General features: G+C 40.6%; 2 protein-coding genes across 10 annotated transcripts in view; one reads left to right on the top strand and one right to left on the bottom strand.

Moving 5' to 3' along the window:
- Window positions 1–5,106, top strand: part of NRDC (nardilysin convertase) — a 95,921-nt gene extending 90,815 nt beyond the window's left edge. Inside the window, exons 28-33 of one of the 3 annotated variants that reach the window (XM_036831992.1) lie at window positions 284–336; window positions 755–838; window positions 2,649–2,739; window positions 3,007–3,123; window positions 4,111–4,200; window positions 4,363–5,106. In XM_036831992.1, the coding sequence (XP_036687887.1) occupies window positions 284–336; window positions 755–838; window positions 2,649–2,739; window positions 3,007–3,123; window positions 4,111–4,200; window positions 4,363–4,560 (633 nt within the window). In that variant the 3' untranslated portion in view covers window positions 4,561–5,106. The remainder of the gene's footprint in view (window positions 1–283; window positions 337–754; window positions 839–2,648; window positions 2,740–3,006; window positions 3,124–4,110; window positions 4,201–4,362) is intronic. The other 2 variants (XM_036832008.1, XM_036832002.1) reach the window with 2 other exon arrangements.
- A 709-nt stretch (window positions 5,107–5,815) lies between these two features.
- The window catches only part of OSBPL9 (oxysterol binding protein like 9), a 169,057-nt gene continuing 154,491 nt past the window's right edge, over window positions 5,816–20,381 (bottom strand). For 4 of the 7 annotated variants that reach the window (XM_036832018.1, XM_036832028.1, XM_036832039.1 and 1 more), the window contains 10 exons: window positions 16,336–16,421; window positions 14,023–14,194; window positions 12,640–12,724; window positions 11,804–11,914; window positions 11,499–11,562; window positions 11,237–11,377; window positions 9,294–9,372; window positions 8,391–8,482; window positions 6,290–6,425; window positions 5,816–6,061 (listed from right to left, as the gene is read on the bottom strand). In XM_036832018.1, the coding sequence (XP_036687913.1) occupies window positions 5,987–6,061; window positions 6,290–6,425; window positions 8,391–8,482; window positions 9,294–9,372; window positions 11,237–11,377; window positions 11,499–11,562; window positions 11,804–11,914; window positions 12,640–12,724; window positions 14,023–14,194; window positions 16,336–16,421 (1,041 nt within the window). In that variant the 3' untranslated portion in view covers window positions 5,816–5,986. The remainder of the gene's footprint in view (window positions 6,062–6,289; window positions 6,426–8,390; window positions 8,483–9,293; window positions 9,373–11,236; window positions 11,378–11,498; window positions 11,563–11,803; window positions 11,915–12,639; window positions 12,725–14,022; window positions 14,195–16,335; window positions 16,422–20,381) is intronic. The other 3 variants (XM_036832046.1, XM_036832049.1, XM_036832033.1) reach the window with 2 other exon arrangements.

Genomic DNA, 20,381 nt, shown 5'->3' with positions numbered 1-20,381 from the left:
AGAGTCACGATGTTCATGAGCCCCTGACCCACTGTGAGGACTGGCCTTCTGGCCTTTCTACCTGAGGGCTAGGGACTTGGGAGTGGTCAGAGATCTGTGATTGGTAGGTGAGATGGTTATTTAGTATTTCTCACCCAGTATGAGCATGGACAGGGGGCCTGGGCGATTTAGGAAGAAGGCAGTAAGGGAGGCTGGACTCTGGGATCATGTGTAACACTTTTGGGGGAAGAAACGGAAGTTTCTCTGCTGGGAGGAGTTGAGCTGATGGTATGTTGAATTACAGATGCACATGGAAGAGCCTTGTTTTGACTTCCTTCGAACCAAGCAGACCCTTGGGTAAGTCTGCTGGCAAGAAAATTGAGCTCAAATAAGATCTGGGGCTTACTTCGCAGGCTTAAGTTTATCAAATATCCTGACTGCGCAATCTCTCAGAGCTTTTTGGTTCTTTCATGCCTTAGAGTCATACCTACTGGTCAAAACTTCTGGAAATTGCATCTTGGACTGTGACCAAGCCCTCAGTTTGGTCAAGCTTCAAGATTAGCAAGAGAAAAAGCTAGCCTGTGGTCCACAGTTCAGGAGAGGGTTGGATACTCTAACCTGAGAGTAAACTACATGTACACATTTATGGATCCTCTTCCAGGACCTTCAGGTCCAGTAAGGATGAGCAGAAACCCTTCCCACTCCTCTCTAGTGCCTCTGAGGACAGGGCCTAGGTGACCACCTGAGCTCACAGGACTTTTCATTCTGGCTGTAGGTACCATGTCTACCCTACCTGTAGGAATACATCTGGGATTCTAGGATTCTCTGTCACCGTGGGGACTCAGGCAACCAAATACAAGTGAGTAAACGAGTGAGTAGATGGGCCCAGCTATTATTTTTCTTGGCACAGAGAATAGGGACTGCATCCTTAAACCTCAGGCAGCTCTGACCATTTGCTTCCCATTTAGTCACAGCTGCAGGGGTTGGCTCATAGATGGCCTGATCCCGGACTTACCAATGGTAAGTATGAGGAGTGGGCCCATAGGGCTTGACTCAAGTCCTATGGTGACTGCAGGGCTTGCCACTGCTTCCTCTCTTCAGGCATATCTGAGGACCAGAAAGGCAGAGATGCCCGACCTGGCATTCATGCTACAAGCAAGGTATTGGGTTGGCCAAAAAGTTCCTTCAGTTTTAAAGTAAAAATAAAAGATACATTTTTCATTTTCACCAAGAACTTTATTGAACAATGTAGTCACCATTTTTTTCCACTACCTTCTGCCATTTTTCAGGCAACTTCATAATTCCATCTTCCCAAAACTTTTTATCTTTTTGAGAAAGCAAAGAACTGTTCCAGGTGCCTTTTACAGTCCTCCAGGGAATGGAAATTTTGTCCATTAAGAGAATTTTGGAAACACCAAAATAAATGGAAATCCGAAGGTGCAATGTCTGGCGAATACAGTGGGTGAATCAGAACTAAACAGCCAAGCTGTAACAGTTTTTGCCTGGTCATCAAAGAAACATGTGGTCTTGCGTTATCCTGATGGAAGATTATGTGTTTTCTGTTGACTAATTCTGGACACTTTTTGTCGAGTGCTGCTTTCAGTTGGTCTAATTGGGAGCAGTACTTGTTGGAATGAATCGTTTGCTTTTCCGGAAGGAGCTCATAAAAGAGGACTCCCTTCCAATCCCACCATATACACGTCACCTTCTTTGGACGAAGACCGGCCTTTGGTGTGGTTGGTGGTAGTTCATTTCGCTTGCCCCACGATCTCTGTACATTATTGTACAGTATCCACTTTTCATTGCCTGTCACTATTTGTTTTAAAAACAGAACGTTTTCATTACGTTTAAGGAGAGAATTGCATGCGGAAATGTGGTCAGGAAGGTTTTTTTTGCTTGACTTATGTGGAACCCGAACATCAACACGATTAACATAACCAAGCTGGTGCAAATGATTTTCAATGCTAGATTTGGATATTTTGAATATGTCGGCCTTCCCCTTTGTGGTATAACGTTGATCGTTCTCTGTTAATGTCTCGATTTGATCACTCTCAACTTCAACTGGTCTACCCGACCGTGGAGCATTGTCCAGTGAGAATCTCCAGCACAAAACTTTGCAAACCACTTTTGACACATTCGATCAGTCACAGCACCTTCTCCATACACTGCACAGATTTGTTTTTGCGTTTCAGTTGAGTTTTTAATATGCCGAAAATGTTGCTTTTTTTCCTTCCATCTTCAATATTAAAATGGCTACACAAAAATTCACCAACTTTGATATATTTTTTTAAATGCACACTGATATGACAGCTGTCACAATACAATCTAAAAAAATTGTTTTGAATGAAGTTAAAGACAACTAAGCGCTACTAGACCGATCTTATGGAAAAAAACCGAACCTTTGGGCCAACCCAATACAAGGCCTTGTTGGTTCTCAGCTTTGGAAGGGCCAGCATGGCTGTCTACTGCTTCCTGTGAGGATACCAGGAAATTGGGCTAGAGGCGGGGTAGGGGTAGCGTTCGTCACCGTTCCCTTCCCTCCCACAGCTTGGGGGAGAATATCACTTCAGCCTCTTTCCTGGAAATATGCCTTAGCCCTGATTCTCTCCTTTGCCTTCTGCGTGAGACCTGGTCACTGATGACTTGTAATTGAAGGTGTTTTGTTTCAGCTCTGAAGTTGTTGATAAGAAGATAGAAGAGTTTCTTTCTAGCTTCGAGGAGAAGATTGAGAACCTCACTGAGGATGCATTCAACACCCAGGTGACTTTACTGTGTTGGCCTGGTCTTTTGTTCCTTGGCCCACCCAAGCCCTCATGACAACTAGACACCAGTCTTAACAGTGCTGTATGCTGGCTGGCTCTTGAGCTCTATAGCCCCCCACCCCTTAATCTGACCATGTCTCCCCAGCTTCATCCCTCCCCATCATGCTGGCAGGTCCATCACAAAGCAGACTGGACAGGGCCAAGTGTGTTCTGAGGGAACTGGTGTGAGGCCACAGCTGAGGGTGTCTCTTTCTGATGGTAACAGGTCACAGCTCTGATCAAGCTGAAGGAGTGCGAGGACACCCACCTTGGGGAGGAGGTGGACAGGAACTGGAACGAAGTGGTGACCCAGCAGTATCTCTTTGACCGCCTTGCCCATGAGGTAGTAACACCGTTTTCAGAGTAAGACAGCACTGAAAGGGACTCCTGATTTAGCAGGAGACACAATTCTAAGCAAATTGGTATTGCGTGGAAGAGAAACCTGGGGCAAGTTATTTTCTTGCCCATTCCTTGATGTGATTGATCAAATCTTGTTTCCAGACTGGCTTCTCTAGAGCCTTAGGTGGCCAAGTGAGCAGGATGCTTGCTAATCCTTACTTCTGCTCCCCCAATTTCAGTCAGATCCATTTTTTAAAAGTTGAAGTATAGTTGATTTACAATGTGTTAATTTGTGCTGTACAGCAAAGTAATTCAGTTATGCATATATATACATTTTTTTTTCTCACTTTTTTATTATATACTTAGGTTCCCTGTAAGCTTTGGGAGAAAAACGGCTTCTGCTACTTAAAGAAAATTGAGAACTTCTGGTTCTCAATTTTATGGAGTTCCTTCCCCAGATTTAAGGATTCTGTGTATAGGTCTTTGTGACAAATTCTAGCCCAAACTAATAAATCCCATGAAAAAGAGCTCTGGGCACTGCAATCCATAGCTCTGATACTATAACCCTATGTGGTGAATTACCAAAGGACATTGAAGCAGAGGGGTTATTTAACAAGAGGCTTCAGTCAGCCCAGCTCTTGAGGTTCTGCGGTTTTCCTATTAGAAGCCAGAGTGTACCATTACCATGTACCTGAGAGGTGACACTAAGGTGTGATGGGTTTGGCTCAGCGTACAGTACTCAGCTGTAATTACACCATCTGCTACCTGCCAGGGTCAGTCATTGCTAAGAAACATGGAGGTGTGTCAGAGGCTCATTTTTATCCTTCTCCAGAAGGTTGGGAGCCAGCTGAAACGTGGAAGAATAAAACGATGTGCAAAAAGCAGGATCAAGGAGGTCTGTCTAGGGTGTTATGTTTAATATCTTTACAGAAAATACATTGTTAGTCTTTTATAGCTTTCTTTCTTTCCTGTCCTCCCTTCCCCCTTTAAGATTGAAGCACTGAAATCATTCTCAAAATCAGACCTAGTCAACTGGTTCAAGGCCCATAGAGGACCAGGAAGTAAAATGCTCAGCGTTCATGTGAGTACGGTTACCTAAGCTGTAGCTCTGTCCTTTCCAGGGTTGTCATTTAGCACATTTACCATTTCCTGAGTTTAGATGATTGGTATCAGAGAGCCTAACAGGTCTTTGCCCAAATTTGGTCAGCATTCTCTCTCACCTCAAGTCTTTGGCCTCTTTCAGGTTGTTGGATTTGGGAAGTACGAGCCGGAAGAGGATGGTACCCCTTCCGGTGAGGATTCAAACTCTTCTTGTGAAGTGATGCAGCTAACCTACCTGCCAACCTCTCCTCTGCTGACAGATTGTACCATCCCCGTTATTGATATCAGGGCTTTCACATCAAGACTTAACCTTCTCCCCTACCATAAAATAGTCAAATAAACTGCAGTCTCATTGGCCTGAAGCACTGTGTATTTAAAAGTGTTTGTTTGAATTTTATGAAGTTAGTTACACTACTACTGCCTTAGGGCTTCCACTGAATTTTTGCACTGGCATCATAGAATTTGTTCCCGCCCCCCCCCCCCCCCCCCCGCCCCTCCTTCTGTTGTGACTAACAAACCAAGGGTTACTATAGCAGCTGCAGAGAGAAATTAGCAGGTGGGCCAATGTAACCAAAAAGCTTGCAGGAGCCATCTGAGACACCCTGGCCTGTCCTGGTCCTCTCAGATTGAGAATCCAGTTCTGTATGACAGGCTTCAGAGGCCCTATGTAATTGATGTCTTCTTAGTACCTAAATGCCAGGTGCTAATACTAATACCTGTGTTGTTGTTTTTAATGTATTTAAAAATAAAGGTAATTCTGTATTGCCCTTCAGAATGAGCCATTTGCTGCTGTGGCATTCCTTTTATTATATTTTGTTTCGGTGTGGGGTGGGGATCTAAAAATAAACATTCTTCCCAAATTCTCTAAGGCAATAAAATATTTTTGGATAAAATGTCGGTAGCCCTATGTGTACTACTTGAGAGTTCAACTAAAACTTGCGAATAGCATTGTGGGGGCTAAAGACAGAACACAGAGCCTAAGGAAGGAAAAGGATGGACCCCTTCATTACTTCAAGAGTCCCTGTAAAAAGCTAGCTCCTGTATTCAAGTCTGCCAAATAACTGGGTTCAAGTTTAATCATAAAAATAATAAAAGAAACACACTAAAAAAAAAAAGGTTGGAAAAATTACTTTATGAAGCCTTAAGAAGCACTGAGTATAATTAAACTGTAGTCCAGAGTTGGATACAATTTAATAATAGTTCAATTCCAAAATAAAAGTTATTGTAGGTGAGACCATGAAATTTCCTAACATGTGATTTTAATACGTTGTGCTAAATTTTCTAAAACAACTCAAGAGGAACCAATATTTACAGTAGATGGCGTATTTATGAAAAATCTGGCATCACCTATATTATATATATGTATATATGTGTGTGTGTGTATATATATATATATATATATATATATATATATATTACCCAAGATTATATGAACTAGGAAACAGATGTTGTATATCTCAACAGCAATACTAGAGTGCAGAGTTTGAGACTGGGATTTATAATGTGGGATTTGGAAAAGGAGCAGACATCTTGTTTTCAAAACCTGAAGTTTTTCTCAAGACCGAAGTCAATATTGTAACTGCCACAGAAGAGGAAAAAGGGAAGCTTTTCTCGCTTTAATTGTTCATCTGCATCAGAAAGTCCAGTATCCCTGAGATAGGAACCACTGCAATAAGAAGGGAGTGAATAGGTTCTCCCAAAGGAAGACTGTTACTTCATTGTGCCTCCTGCCCGGGTCACCAGGAGCAAATCTTGCATTTCCCAACCTAATGCTTGGCAGCACCGAGACGTTTCAGTAATGGTTCATCGTAAACCCAGCATTCTCCATCTTCATGAAATAACTGTAAGAGAAAAGGGGAGAATTCAGTTACACAGTTGCTCTGTACTTCTATAATATCATACCTTTAATTATTTTATGTGCTCCCCCTCCCCCCAGCACTGAAATGAGTGTTCATCTCGTTCATCACCATGCTTACTTGGTACTTCAGTATTCACTGAAATGAACAAATGAGTTACAGCTCAGGGAACAGCAGTAGGGAGACTGAGGCAGACTTCCAAAGCAAGCTTACCCTTGTCTCCCACTGAATTTCCTTTTCCTTCCTTTCTCGGGCTTCTGCTCTTTGTCTTTCTTCAAGTCTATGCTTGGCTTCAGTTGCTGCATCAATGTCTCTGATTTTTAAGTTGAAAGTGACATCCTTCCAAAGGCTAAAGAAAAGAAGTGAAGGTGCTAATAAGTACTTGATGGACAGAGGAGTTAGCAGTCTTGAGAATGAAAGGCTAGATACATCTAGAATATAACATAACTACAGTACAAGTCAAACGGCTTTAAATGCTGTAGTTCACAGACTATAAATCTCCTTCGGCTGACACCAGGGCACTGGAGTAAAGAACAGAGAAGTGGTCTCAGAAGATTCCACTGCTAGTTGTCAAAGGAGGAAATACAGGATGGGCAGAAAGCTGGATATATGGTTAGGACAACAGAGGAGAAAAAACAGCTGAGACTGGGATTCCACTTCTGGCGGTACCTCTAACTAGTGATGCAACCTTGGGGCTGTCAGTTCACCTCTCTAGGGCTTCAGTGTCCCTTAGTATAAACCAAAAGGGGTATATAGTAAGATCAGATCAGAGGAGCTGAGAAGTTCTATTTCATGAAGACTCCCCTGGAATTAATACCGAAATCTGGGAGAAGCAGTTTGAATACAGAGAATAAGGGTCAAGAGATGCACTGCAGAGGCTTAGGGCGGGGTAGAAGATTTGGCTTCCTCTCAAGGCCTGGAAGATGATAACTAGACAAGGCTGGTCCAAACAACACTTTAAAGTGAAGACTCCTAGGAACTAGAAAAGCAGACATCCTAAGATTCCCCTTGTGTGAGTAGCAGAGCATAAATGTCTATAGATTTCCACTTATAACTATGAGCAGGCAGTCCAGGCAAGCAGACTGTTAACAAGTTAAAGACACAGGCAGGGTTATAATTTGTAAGGTCTTCTTCACTTAAGAAATCCCCTAATATGCTAAACAAAGGACTTTAGTGCATGATTCCTCATACCACCAAAAGATCCTGATTTTATTGTACAAATGGAAGGGGGAAAATTATGACATTTGAGACTACTAGAAAATTGAATACCAATTAGATATTTGATGATATTAAGGAATAACTGATTTTTTAAAAAGTACAATGATGATATTGTGGCTGGTGTTTTTTGTGTTTTTTTGAAAAAGTCCCTTTACAGATACATACTGAAATACTCAGAAATGGAATTTTTTTTAAAGTTTCTTGCAAACAAAGAAGACCCTAGGGAGTGTGGGACAGAGACGCAAGAGGAAGGGGATATATGTATACGTATAGCTGATTGACTCTGTTGTACAGCAGCAACTAACACAACAATGTAAAGCAATTATATTCCAATAAAGGTGTTTAAAAAAAAATGGTTCTCATGAACCTAGGGGCAGGGCAGGAATAAAGACGCAGACATAGAGAATGGACCTGAGGACATGGGGAGGGGGAAGGGTAAGCTGGGACGAAGTGAGAGAGTGGCATGGACATATATACACTACCAAATGTAAAATAGATAGCTAGTGGGAAGCAGCCGCATAGCACAGGGAGATCAGCTCGGTGCTTTGTGACCACCTAGAGGGGTGGGATAGGGAGGGTGGGAGGGAGACACAAAAGGGAGGGGATATGGGGATATATGTGTACGTATAGCTGATTCACTTTGTTATATAGCAGCAACTAACACAACAATGTAAAGCAATTATACTCCAATAACGATGTTTAAAAAAAAAAAGAGACCCTAAAGATGTTTTGATATATATATGATCTCAGTTGGGACCTCACTACCATCTCTTACAAGCCATAAAGATGGTGATAAGTCAACATACACTCTATACATATTATATGCCAAGCATCATACATACGCTCCATGTTTTTCTCATTTAGTTCTTACAACAATGCTGAGGTAGTTACCATTTCAGGAAAGAAGGCAAAGAGAGGGTAGCTTATAGTCATGGTTACAATGCAAGTGGTGGAGCTCCATATGAACCCAGGCATTCAAACTCAGTCTGTGCTCTGTTACACCCTGCTATACGGTCTCTACAACCCAGCCCTGCACCTATGCCTGGCCAATAGCAAGAGCACTGCTGCAATAGCTCTAGTTATGTCATCTCCTTACCAGCGGGATTCGTACTCATTCTGATCTTCCAACTTCCTCACTTTCTTCTTGATTATAGGCAACTTCTTGGTATCTATAAAAACTACATTTTCCTAGAAAACAGAAGAGGTAGATGTTTTATTGTTCACACTGTTCTAGAAGGAAAAGTCAACTCTTCCCATCAACAGATTTAATCATGAAATCCCACATGTTAGTGATGTAGACAATGAGTTCCATATGCAATCTTCAGCCTAAATTATAATTGTTTGCTTTAAGTCTTGGTAAAGGCTCAATTCAACAGACAGTTTCAATGTGGCTATGTGCTACATGCTTGGGATGTAATCTCTTGGAGAGCTAGACAACTAATCCTAATGTTAAGTACTCTGAAGTGCTTTTTAAATTTCAAATTCTCTGAGTCCAAAATCCAATTCATTGGCTCCTCCTGTTAATGCCATACCACCTCCCTCCTACCTTAATTAGGTAGTTTGCAAGTTCCTTGAGGGCAAGGACTATCTTACTCATTTCTGTATCCTTGATGCCAGGCAGTTAATACATCTCTTAGACAAAATCAAACTGTGTACATACAAACACACATGAGTTAATAGTTTAGCACCTCATTTTATCTATAAACACACATACCATACATTCTAATGATATAGCTAACATTTACTGGGTGCTTACTATGGTGTCAAGCATTTTTTTTTTTCATATATTATTCCTGAGTATTTTAAGGGGAGAGAGGAAAGTAAAAATCATTCTACTACCTGTACTGCTAGGTAAGAGGTGGGAGAAGGAAAAGGCTTGCCCTGAAGAGCTGGCATTAGAGCTCATCCTGGTTAAATTTCCAGATGAAGGAAGCCAGAGTTAAGGGATGGGCTACGATTCAATGAAGCCTGAAACAAGTGCCAAAACACAGGTTCTTACCCCTGTTGAGTATTTTGCATACATTACACCATTCCATTCCCCTTCAATTGAGCAGAAAGACTTCTTGTCATTTGGAGAGCTAGATTAAAAAACAAAAACAAAAAAACACAAACATTTGTGTTAGTCTCAAATTGAAATTTCTCTACCAAAGACTCTCGTTAGTGTGGCCTACCTACACAGAGCAGAACACAGAAGAGCAACTGTGAAGTCGTTGGTGAAGGCAGCTTAATAAAACTGGATTTCTCAGAGCCAACTATAAGAATGAGGGCCCTAAAGAAGATGCTAATAGACTCAAGATCCCAGAAACTGCGGGTATGAGATGCGCTAGGTGCTGGGACCACGGCAAACTAGGGACAGTCCCTGCCCTCGAGCTGTTCACAGTCTAGTGGGGAGACACTGCTATTGAGATTCTGGGTGGCAAGTGCTGTGGTGAGTTCAGGTGAGCACTGGAGACCAAGGGCAACACTGCTAGGATGAGGGTCAGAGAAGGCTTCACTTAAGGATACAGTGCTGGAGACCAGGCTTTCATCTTCAGCCTGAAAGGGACCTCTGGGTCAAACGATTTTACCTCTTTTCCTAAGCAAGGATCCCTTCCTCAAAAGCCCCAACAGGTTTTACTTGGACATGACAGTGATGTGTATGGCAGGTACGGAACTTAGAAGATAAGCATTACAACAAAGGACAGATTAGGAAGGGCAAGGCATGGACATAGAAAGAGGCTAGGAGGTCAGAAAGAGAAAAATACACAGGGTAGATGGATGAAGTTGCTATCAGTAGACTGAAACTTGCTTCCTCTATGACTTGGTGCTTTGTGTGAAGGAGGACAAAGGGAAAGAAAAATGGTAGGATTCCAGGTTTAGAAGGTTATTGTGCAGTGGTTCTCAAAGTATGGTCTGGGGACCCCTGGGGCTTCCCAAGACCCTCTTAAGGTCAACACTATTTTCATAATATTTAGACATTACCCTAATTTGAAAAGCCCACCAAGCACTCTTTCCGAAGGCAGTCTATTATATGTCGCTGTGACTGGCCAAAAAATCTGCTAGCAGTTCCTGTTGGTGCTGGTTGGTTGCCTCTAAGGAATTCTGAGAAGCAGGCCCACCCAGGTCTTTGTTCTGGACATCCTATTTCCCCCACTTGCCTATTTTAGGGGAGCTGCCGCACTATTGTGGTGACTTGTGCTATTCCCTAACCTCTGCCCGTATTTTCTGACTGCAGTAATATTTTGGATTTTACAGTGATCCTTAGTAAACATCTTGTGTTCGTGGTCCCATCCTGCCCTGCTCAAGATTTTTTTGGAGCTGATTCTGTCATCCAAATTAAATTATCTCCCTAAAAAACTGGTTAACCAATCCGGTGTCTTCCATCTGCAACACTGTTCCCAATAAGGCCTTTGAGGTCAGAGAAAGTCCTACAGATTTTCCTCTTCTAGGCAGCCTCTAAACCACCCAACTGACTGTTTACCCAGACAGCACAGCTGTCTTCATCTGATCCTAGAGTGTCAAACAGAACCAAGCAAAGATGTGATGGTTACTGTTTTTCCCCAGCAAAGGCACAGAAAAAAGGACTATGAGGGCTTTGAGACACTTCGGTGGGAGTCACAGGGTCTACCGTATGGGCTAGCTCATGGTCCAATCCAGCAATAATGAGTCAGGCACCCATAATCTGGGTTAGCTAGGAGATCCAGGAAGACTCAGTTCTCCATTTGCAAGTCAGGTTCCTAGGAAGGAAATCCCACCAATGACCTCAGGTTGTTCTGAACCCAGATTTTAGGTCTCCTTCTGAGATGGGATTTTAGGAAGAGACATGACACACAAGATGTGAAGTAAGTTTACAAAGACAGAATCATTAAAATGGTCAATTCCTGATGGGAGTTACAGTTCAAGACAAAAGGCAAAGTATTTCAGAGAAGCAGAAGTACCGAAGCAGAAAAACAAAATACCTACAAAATCTCAGCAGTAACTCTGTGCTTCTTGCCCCCATAGAAAGGTTTAGTGTGGAAGACGATATTGGCACTATAGCCAGTCTTGGAACAATTAATATTGCATTCTCCGCCTAGTTCCACCCAGGGCACTGTGAGGATAGACCTGCAAAATCAAAAGTTTCAGGTAAGGCTGACAGTTCAGAGGAAAGAAAGGAGGGGCACAGCTTAAGGAACAGCAGGGTCTGCTGCTTGCTAATCAGAGGAATGCACACAGCTCTACTTGCCTTCCATAACCATTGGGGAAAGTGAGAATGTAATGTTCATCATGGTCTAGACACGAGACACAGCCTGTGGAGACAAGGGATGGAATTTCAGCTAAGTAGTTGACGGAATCTCCATTCAGTTTAGGGAAAATCAATCTTGCATCCCACCCCTGCTCTCACCGCCAATACACATGCTTCCCTGCAAACCATGACATCCAAACTGGCTTTCTGGGGCCATTTACTCTTACTAGATAGGTGTCCAGCACATATTAGAATGACATAAAATTCTATTAACACTGTAGTCCACCAAAAGCCCACAGACTTACCCTGTCCTATGTTGTGCACCCCAATTGACATCCCAAGGAATTTTGATTTGGTCCAGATATGAGCATTGAATTGTATCTTCTTGTTAAAACACTCAGCATAAAAGGCTGAAACTGAATAGAAATTGTTTTCAATTAGTGCACTACATAGCCATATTCCCCTCTCCAACTCCATTCACCCAGAGAAAAAACTGGCTGCATGGGGAAAATCCTTTACCCCTCAAAGAACAGCCTTGAATGTAGTCAGGAATTACCCACCTGCCTTTTATACCCTGTTTCCCCCAATGCAAGCAACCGTTCAGGACCATGTGGGCAGGAACTTCCCTAAACCATGAGGCTATGATCAATCCCAGAGGCTTAAAAACAAAGGGTCTGTCTGTTCTTCTGGTCAGCAAGCATGTTCCTGCCCCAGCCCCAACCTGGGCCCATCCAGTATTACCAGTCTTAATGCTGCATCCAGCAAATAACACGGGAGGACACACATTCTTTCCACTATGCCAGGAATATACTGTGCAGAAACTACGTCTTTTTTATATAAACTGTCTTCAGAGTTGCTGGGATCGCTAGAGCACAGCTCATGCTGTGAAAGATGACTTCAGAAGCACTAAAAGGTGGCTTCTCAAATCCCTTCTTTTTATATATAATTAAGCAGTGAAGCCTAATAGAGTCTTTGGAACTTATACCAGGAACAGATATGAGGAACCAATCCTCACAGGATTGGGAAGATACAGGTGGCCATAAAACTGACTGTACAGTGGCCTCAGTTATGGAGCTCTTTATGACCCTCTTTAGACAGAACAGTTTGAAAGTGGCTACTCCCGAGGAGCTCTGTAACTTACTGGGTGGATGATGGGAAACCTGCTCAGCCACGAATGTTACGCTATTCTTGGAAACCCAGGGAACTGGTCCTTCTGAAACTAGCTCCTGCAAGTAAATATAACATCATTTTCTTTTGATGTGGAAACAAATGACAGTGCAGAGAATCTAATAACTGGAGTCTCTGCCTCCCAAGGTGGTTAACTGTTCCCTCCTCTACACACCCAAAACATCTCATATATACTTTTCTTGAGGCACTTATACTACTGGAATTACTGCTTTGTGTCAGTCTCCCTAAGTCTCTCTGACTAAGACATTATTGAAGGCAAGGACACGTGCCTAACTCAGGGCCAGGCCTGCCACAGAACAGGGACTTATCAATGTCTGCAATATGAACAAGAACAGACACATTGCTTCTGTCCTCAGGAAAGGACTACATGTAATGTGTCATTCGGAAAGGGAAAAATACAGAGTTATTTTTAAGGAGAGATTATTATGTGAAAGCCACTGTGGGCCAGGGGCTTATTTTTTTCACCCCTAGAGGCCTTTTAGCATTTATTTGGGTCTTCCATGTTGGTTGTTTTCCTCAAATCAACCCCCAAATATTGGAGCCCTGTGGCTCAGGTCTCAGTTAACTATTCTTCTCTAGATGTCTTCCTAGATGATTTCATCTAATCCCAGGGATTTAAGTGCCTTCTAAATACGCTAAAATCTCTGAAAGCCCCGTCTCCATCCTAGACCTCTCTCTCCCTTGAACTCCAGACTCTTAAATTCTAACTCCCTACTTGACAGTTCCACTTACATGTCTAACAGACCCCTCATACTTTATATTTCAAATTGGAGTTCTGGATTTTTCCCTCCCCAAATCCAATCTTTTCCTCTTTAGTAAATGGCACCAACCAACTGCTGAAGCCCACAAGCAAGGATTCATCTCTGACTGTCCCCTTTCCCTCACCCTGCCCAATCCATCTAACAGCTCTGCCTCCAAAATATAGCTTGAATCAACCATGTCTCTCCTGGAATAATGCCAAAGCCTCCTCAGTGGTCTCCTTGCTTCTATTTGCCCCTTTCCAATTCATTTTTCACAAAATAATTATAATGACCTTTTCAAAGCAAAAATGAGTTCCTGATAAGCCATAAAATTATCATTATGGTCCAGGAGGACTTTGCATGATCTGATTTCTAAATTTCTATCCTCATCTCACACCACTCTTTCTCCTTGCTCACTGTGTTCAAAATATGCTGATCCAACAACACTGTTCTTCTACGGGTGGTAATCTTTTGATCAGTGCCTTTACCATTATTATCCGCCTCCAAATAAAATGAAATCTTGAATCAGCACACTAAAAGCTAAGTACTAAGTATCTAAATACTAAGGTAATTTAAAATGTCAGTGGAGAACTCACCACATTCTCTTCAGTATCATTTGGTAATGTCCAGTGACACTGAAAGATCTCGCCCAGAATGGGGTTGTATGGCTTTTTGGCAACCGATCCTTTCCTTCCTGCGTGAAATGCTGAGAGGTACCATTTTACAACCTGAACCATTCGGTCTCTGGCATCCTTCTGGTCACTAATACTGCAAGGGAGAAAGACAAAATTTAACACCCTGTTTTCTGACAGCACCCTCAGCATGGTCCACCCTAAACCAGGCTAAGAGGGCCCAGTACCAGGAGCTACCTCGGTCTCTTTTTAAAATTGAAATATAATATACATAATTAAACACACCAGTCTTAACTGTTTGGTTTGATGAATTTGAAAAAATGCTTATATCCATTTAATTAATCACCATGCAATCAAGATATAGAACATCTCCATTACCCCCAAGTTTCCCCATCCTCCTTTCCAAGCAATCCCCAACCCTTACCCTGAGGCAAACACTGTTTCTGGTTTCTAAGACCATTAGCTTTGCTTGTTCCAGAACTTCATACTTATAAGTGCATTGTTTAACTGCCAAATAGTTGGAGATTTTCTGGATATATTTCTGTTATTGATTTCTGATTTAATTCTTTCATGCTCAGTGAACATATTCCATATGGTTCCAATTATTTTCAATTTATTAAGTCTTCCTAGTATATGGTCTATCTTGATGAATGTTCCATTTACACTTAAAAAGACTGTTATACACATTGTTTGGTAATGTTTTAGAAAAGTCAATTGGACCTTCTATAGCCTCACTGATTTTCAGAGGGGTGGGGGAAGGTGCGTGCTGCTCAATCAATTCCCGAGGAATTTCCAACCTTGTTTGTGTACTTGTCTATTTCTCCCTTCAGTCAATTTTTGCTGCATATAGTTTGAAGCTGTTTTACATATTTAGGATTATTATTTATTCTTGATAAATTGACTCATCATATCATATGAAATATCCCTACTTGTCTCTGTTAATATTTCTTGTCTTAAAAAATATCCTTTGATACTAATACAGTGACACCAGCTTTGTTATGCTTAGTGTTTTGCATGGTATATCTCTGTCCATCCTTCTAACTAATCAGTGTCTTCATATTTAAAGTCTCTCTCTTGCAAACAGCGTACAGATGAATCTTGCTTTTTTATCCAGTCTTACAATCACTGTTCTCTTAAATGGAGCGTGTATGCTATTCACATTTAGTGTAATACTGATATAGTTGGGTTTAACTCTGTCATCTTGGTATTTTTCTATTTGGCCTCTTTTTTGTTTGTTCCATTATATTTCCTTTCCTCTTTTTTGGGGAGTTAGAATCTTTAGAATTCCATTTAATCTTATCTATTGGCTTTTTAGCTATACTTCTGTGTTTTTTAAGTGATTCCTCCAGGGATCTCATAGCTTAAATTCTCATACATTAAAAATTATCCTTAAACCTCAAATCTATATCTAATGAATAACTGGTACTTTCCATTTATTTATGTTACCAATAAATACTTACATTTTATTTGTTCAATTTTGTACGAATTTAAACAGTGCCATAGCTATTTGAATTTCTGCCCTTTGGGAAATGGTTAAATGGGTCTCTTAAAATCTTCATTAAGAAGGTATGTATCAATGTCATCCAATGTGCCCACCCACTGTGTAACTTCAGTGATTTGTATCTGGCTTCAGTAAACCACAGTCCAAGGCCAAGGAATGCAATCAGAGAAGACGGATTAGAACACCCCATTACAAAGAAAATATTGCTGCTACCACTGAAAAGCAATGTGAACTCACTCACCTCATAAATCAATCCCACCTTTAGATTAGCTCTGGCCTTTATACATGTATCTAATATTGCAAGCTTTGTATTTGAAATTTATGAATCAGGCTATACTCTGGACACTAGACTGTAAACTCCTCAAAGGCAGACACTGTGACTCTTTCCCTTTCCAGCTCATAACAAAGTGCCTGGCAAACAATAGGTGCTTTAGAAAGGTTTGCTAAACTCGGATAACTGAAATTCATTGGATATAGTGTAAATAATTTAACAGTGATTACCAATTCCTGGATCAAATAAGATCCTAGCCTTGGCTCCGTAAATCCTAGCTACCTTAACAGGCACTCAAGATTTTTTGAAGTGTTTAACTTGGTTGCCTAACAATATCACCGCCAAATAATCTAAGCAAACGGGCATCTAATACAAACAAAATATTCAATTCCACTTTTCCCCAGAAATGTCTGAAAGGCAAAAGGATCCATCTATCCTGCCAAGGCAGAAAGCTAATGGGTAAAGTCTTAAAAAAAACTGGAAACTACTATATTGAGTCAAATACCTCACAAACAGGTCCGGATGTGCAAAAAAGTCTGCATACATTTCTAAAAGAGATCTTCTTTCAAGAATAAATGTTGGAAGAACTACCTGAAAAACATACATATTTGACCCTTGAGGATCAAATTCCACTACAGATAAACAGATTGCTGAACTGCTTAAAAAAAAAAAAAAAGTAAATGAAACAAAAAACTCATTCCAATCATAGTAACACCCACCAAGTACTGCCCAGGCATGCTTCTGATACCTACTTCTCAAACTGTTCTGATTCAGAATGCCCATTAACCTGCCCAACAGATGAAAAACAGAGATTTTGAATGTTCAAATGTCACTTCCTCTTTGCAACCTCCCTTTAGCTCCCTGAATCAGTGTAACAATAACAACAACTACTCAGTAGCAACCCTTTGATACCTATATGACCTTCTGGAGTATCACATACACATTATCTTATTAAACTGTACAACAATCCCGTTAAGAGGAAATTATCATCCTTATTTTACAGTGGAGAAAAATGAAGCTGAAAAGGGTGAAAAATTTTCTCACCGCTCTGTTATTCAGTGGAATTCAAAATCAGGTTTGTCTGGTTATGGGGGTGGTGCAGGGCCTGCTCACTTTCCCCTCTATCATCGTAGGCGCACTAGGGAACTTATCTGCTTATGGGTCTGTGTCCGCAAATGAACAATGAGCTCCTAGAATGCAAGGGCCATACTTATTTCTACTTGCATCTTCAGTTACTATCCCCAAAGTAAGAAAAATTTAAATAAGTAACTGAATAAACAAAATGAAGAAGAGAATAAAGACGGGATTCAACAAACTCCTTCATCGTGGGGCTGAGCCCATGAAGAAAAATGCTGAGGCGCTGGGAATGTGGCAGAGGAGAAAGTAAAGAAGAAATTGGAAAATGAAGAAAAAGGATAAGATAGATTAGGATTAACGAATTAAAAAAGGAATGAAGGAATAGTTTTTGATACGTGTATCAGATTAGACATTATTCATTATGGAAGTAGCGCATCATAGTAAGTAAAAATTCCTTTAAATGTAGTAATTACTGTATATCTGCTATATTCAAGATCGTGTGGTAAATGCTATGAAGGCAGCAAAGGTTAAGTATGAGAGAATAATACGAGCATTTAAATTTTAGGTAGAATGTGATAAATATCATACAAGAGATGCTCAAGGTACCATGGAAATTCAGGACAGGCAAAGATCATGTTCTGTTTGGGGAACCAGAATGAGGGCAAAGTTTGGAAACAATTTATTGAGGTGGGGTGCTAAAGAAAAGCCTTAGAGAGTAGGCTATAAGAGACAGAGGGAAAAACAGAAGAACAAGACATGGAGATCGGGGGGGGCGGGGGGGGGGCAGAAAATGAGTGTGACAGGGACTGACCAGTGGACCAGTATTGCTGCATATATAAAGAGGAATGATAGGACACAGGCTTGAAAAGAAAAACTGTGGTTCCAACATTTAGAATGTTTATTATCAGGCTCCAGAGTTTAAAAGTTCCACAGAACATGTATGTTCATAATATAAATATGCTTAGATTGGCAAGTAAGCTTGGTACAATTTCCTACCACTCTTGGAGAACACAGAGATTCTAAATCACTAAGTAAGACTGCTGAAGAACAAGACAGACTAAGTATCTTAATGTATAAACAGCTCTTGCAAATCAACACGAAAGAGACTACTATTGCCAGTAGAATAATGAACAAAAGAACTGAACAGGCAATTTGAAAAAGAAGAAATGGCCAAAAACCATAAATTTGATTTGATGTTTAATCAAAAAAGAATTTTTTTTTCCCTCCCTACTTAAAAGTTTTCTTAAGATCTCTCATTCACCACATCTTCTTCAGCGTTTTTAGCACTATACTGATACATGCCATTATGTCAAGCTGCTGGAACACTGATAAAAGTGAGTTGGGTTAGGTTGTCTTAAACCTGGGTTCAAGTACTTATTTTGTCACTTCTTAGGTGTGAGGAAGCCCTGGAAAATTAATTCAACCTCTGTAAGTTTCTGTAAAAGGAGGATAACTATATGCCTTGCTTAAATCTTAGGATTGTTTTTAAGACCAAATGAGGTAAGCGGGATGTGACTTTATAGTATTTCCAAATACTACAATGTATTTGGAAAATAACTCTTTATAGAAAATATTTGAAGTGAGAAAGTATTTTTATAAATAGGAAAATGAGATACAAATTTAAGGCATTATTGTAATAATACTTTGGAATGCACAAGGGAATCAAGATTTCAGAATCTGCTGGCAATCATAGCCATTTATGCCAATAAAGATTTCTAAAATAGCTAATTTGGCAAAAATTAAACTTTTAGTGGCTCCAAACCCAAACCTGGACTATCTGGCAGAGGAAATTATGTGAGGCAAAAATTACACACTTGATTATGGCACACACTTTTGGTTGCCTATGTACATCTCTACTAACAACTTTCATTCAGTTCAGGTTCAGGCTATAGGTTGCCATGAGAGTCACAGGGCCCGCCCAGATCTCAAGGGGTGAATGTGGATTAATCTAAACCAATCATTTAACCTCCTTTACCAGTGACTGGTTTAGGCGTGCACACCTGCCTAGTTCTGGCCAATGAGATTCAACTGGAAGTTTGATGGGCCACTGTTGTTATATGTTCTCCCTATTACAACAACAAAATTCATGAAAAGAAATTATTTTTCTGCCTCTTGACATATTTGCATAAGGATGTGATGACTGGAAGTGCAGCAGTCATTTTGCAATGATGAGGAGACAGGTCTGAGTGTGAATGTCAGCATGCTAAGGATGGCAGAGCAGAGAGACTGAAGGAACCTAGGTCCTTTCTCACATTGTTGACCCACTACGAATTAGTCAATCCTGGAACTACTCTACTTCTGGACTTCTCATTACAGGAGATAATAAACCTACCATTTTCAAGATACTGTTAGGTGGGTCTTCTATTACTGAAGACCAAAACCAACCAAGGTAGAAGATGTAGAAAAGAAATATATTATAAATGTCAACATCTAAAATTAAGCTGTATCTTTCAAATGTGAAGTTACAATTCTGCTCCAGCAATTATGCAATCAATCTAATGATCACTGAAAAAATTCTGAGGGCAAGCTCCTGCAAATATTCTCTTACCTAGAACTTTCCCAGCAAGTATGTTTGTTGCACAAATTTTCCATTCTCATTTAGATTTGGGGTAAAAATTTTTATTATAGACACTTACTAGAAAGTATTATGGATTAGTTTATAGATTTTGAAATCTACGACCAGATTAGAATCTCAGTTCTGCCACTTAAATAAGACTTAGCCAAGTTACTTAACCTCTATGAGCTTTAGTTTCCTCATCTATAAAATGGTGTTAACAATAACACCTAACTTTGCAGTGCTGTGGTGAGAATTAGGTAAAAGGATGAGGCTTTTAGCACAGTGGCGGGGATATACACAGGCACCTATACACCAGTCTCCTACATCAATCAGGTATTCTGTTTAGAGTGCCAAGTTTAAATTCAAATTCAAATCCAGAACCACAATAATTATATAGCTCAACATGTGTCACACAGTTTTCCACTCACTACCTGTTCCATTCCTTACAACAATCCTGTAAAGTAGGTCACTGTATGTCCATTTTGTATATGAGAAACCCAAAGATCATAGAGAAAGGGACTTGCTCAAGGTCACACAGTTTGGTAACAGCAGAAGTAGGATGAAAGCACAGGTCCTCTAACCCCGAGATCAGAACTCTGCTCATTTTGATTCCATGCACACTACACTGCTTTAGGTTTTTGTTCAGACTACTAACCAAGCCCAATACTATTCCATGCTTGCCCCCAATAAAATCCAAATCATAGCCTATATAATCCATATGTACTATCTCTATGAAATTATCCTAGCTTTACTTATTTCATCCATTTATAAAAATTTTCAGTTTACTCAGGTACATATATATTAATTCATAACAAGACAAAAGCATAAACAGAAGTTATGTCATTATACTACATTTGCAGACACACTCACTATACGATCACTGAGAACCTACATAAACACATTAAGACTAACAGCAA

The sequence above is a fragment of the Balaenoptera musculus genome, chromosome 1 (genome assembly GCF_009873245.2).
Source record: "Balaenoptera musculus isolate JJ_BM4_2016_0621 chromosome 1, mBalMus1.pri.v3, whole genome shotgun sequence".
Taxonomy (NCBI): Eukaryota; Metazoa; Chordata; class Mammalia; order Artiodactyla; family Balaenopteridae; genus Balaenoptera; species Balaenoptera musculus.
Note: the sequence above shows the minus strand (reverse complement) of the source record. Positions and strands in the feature narration are given on the sequence as shown.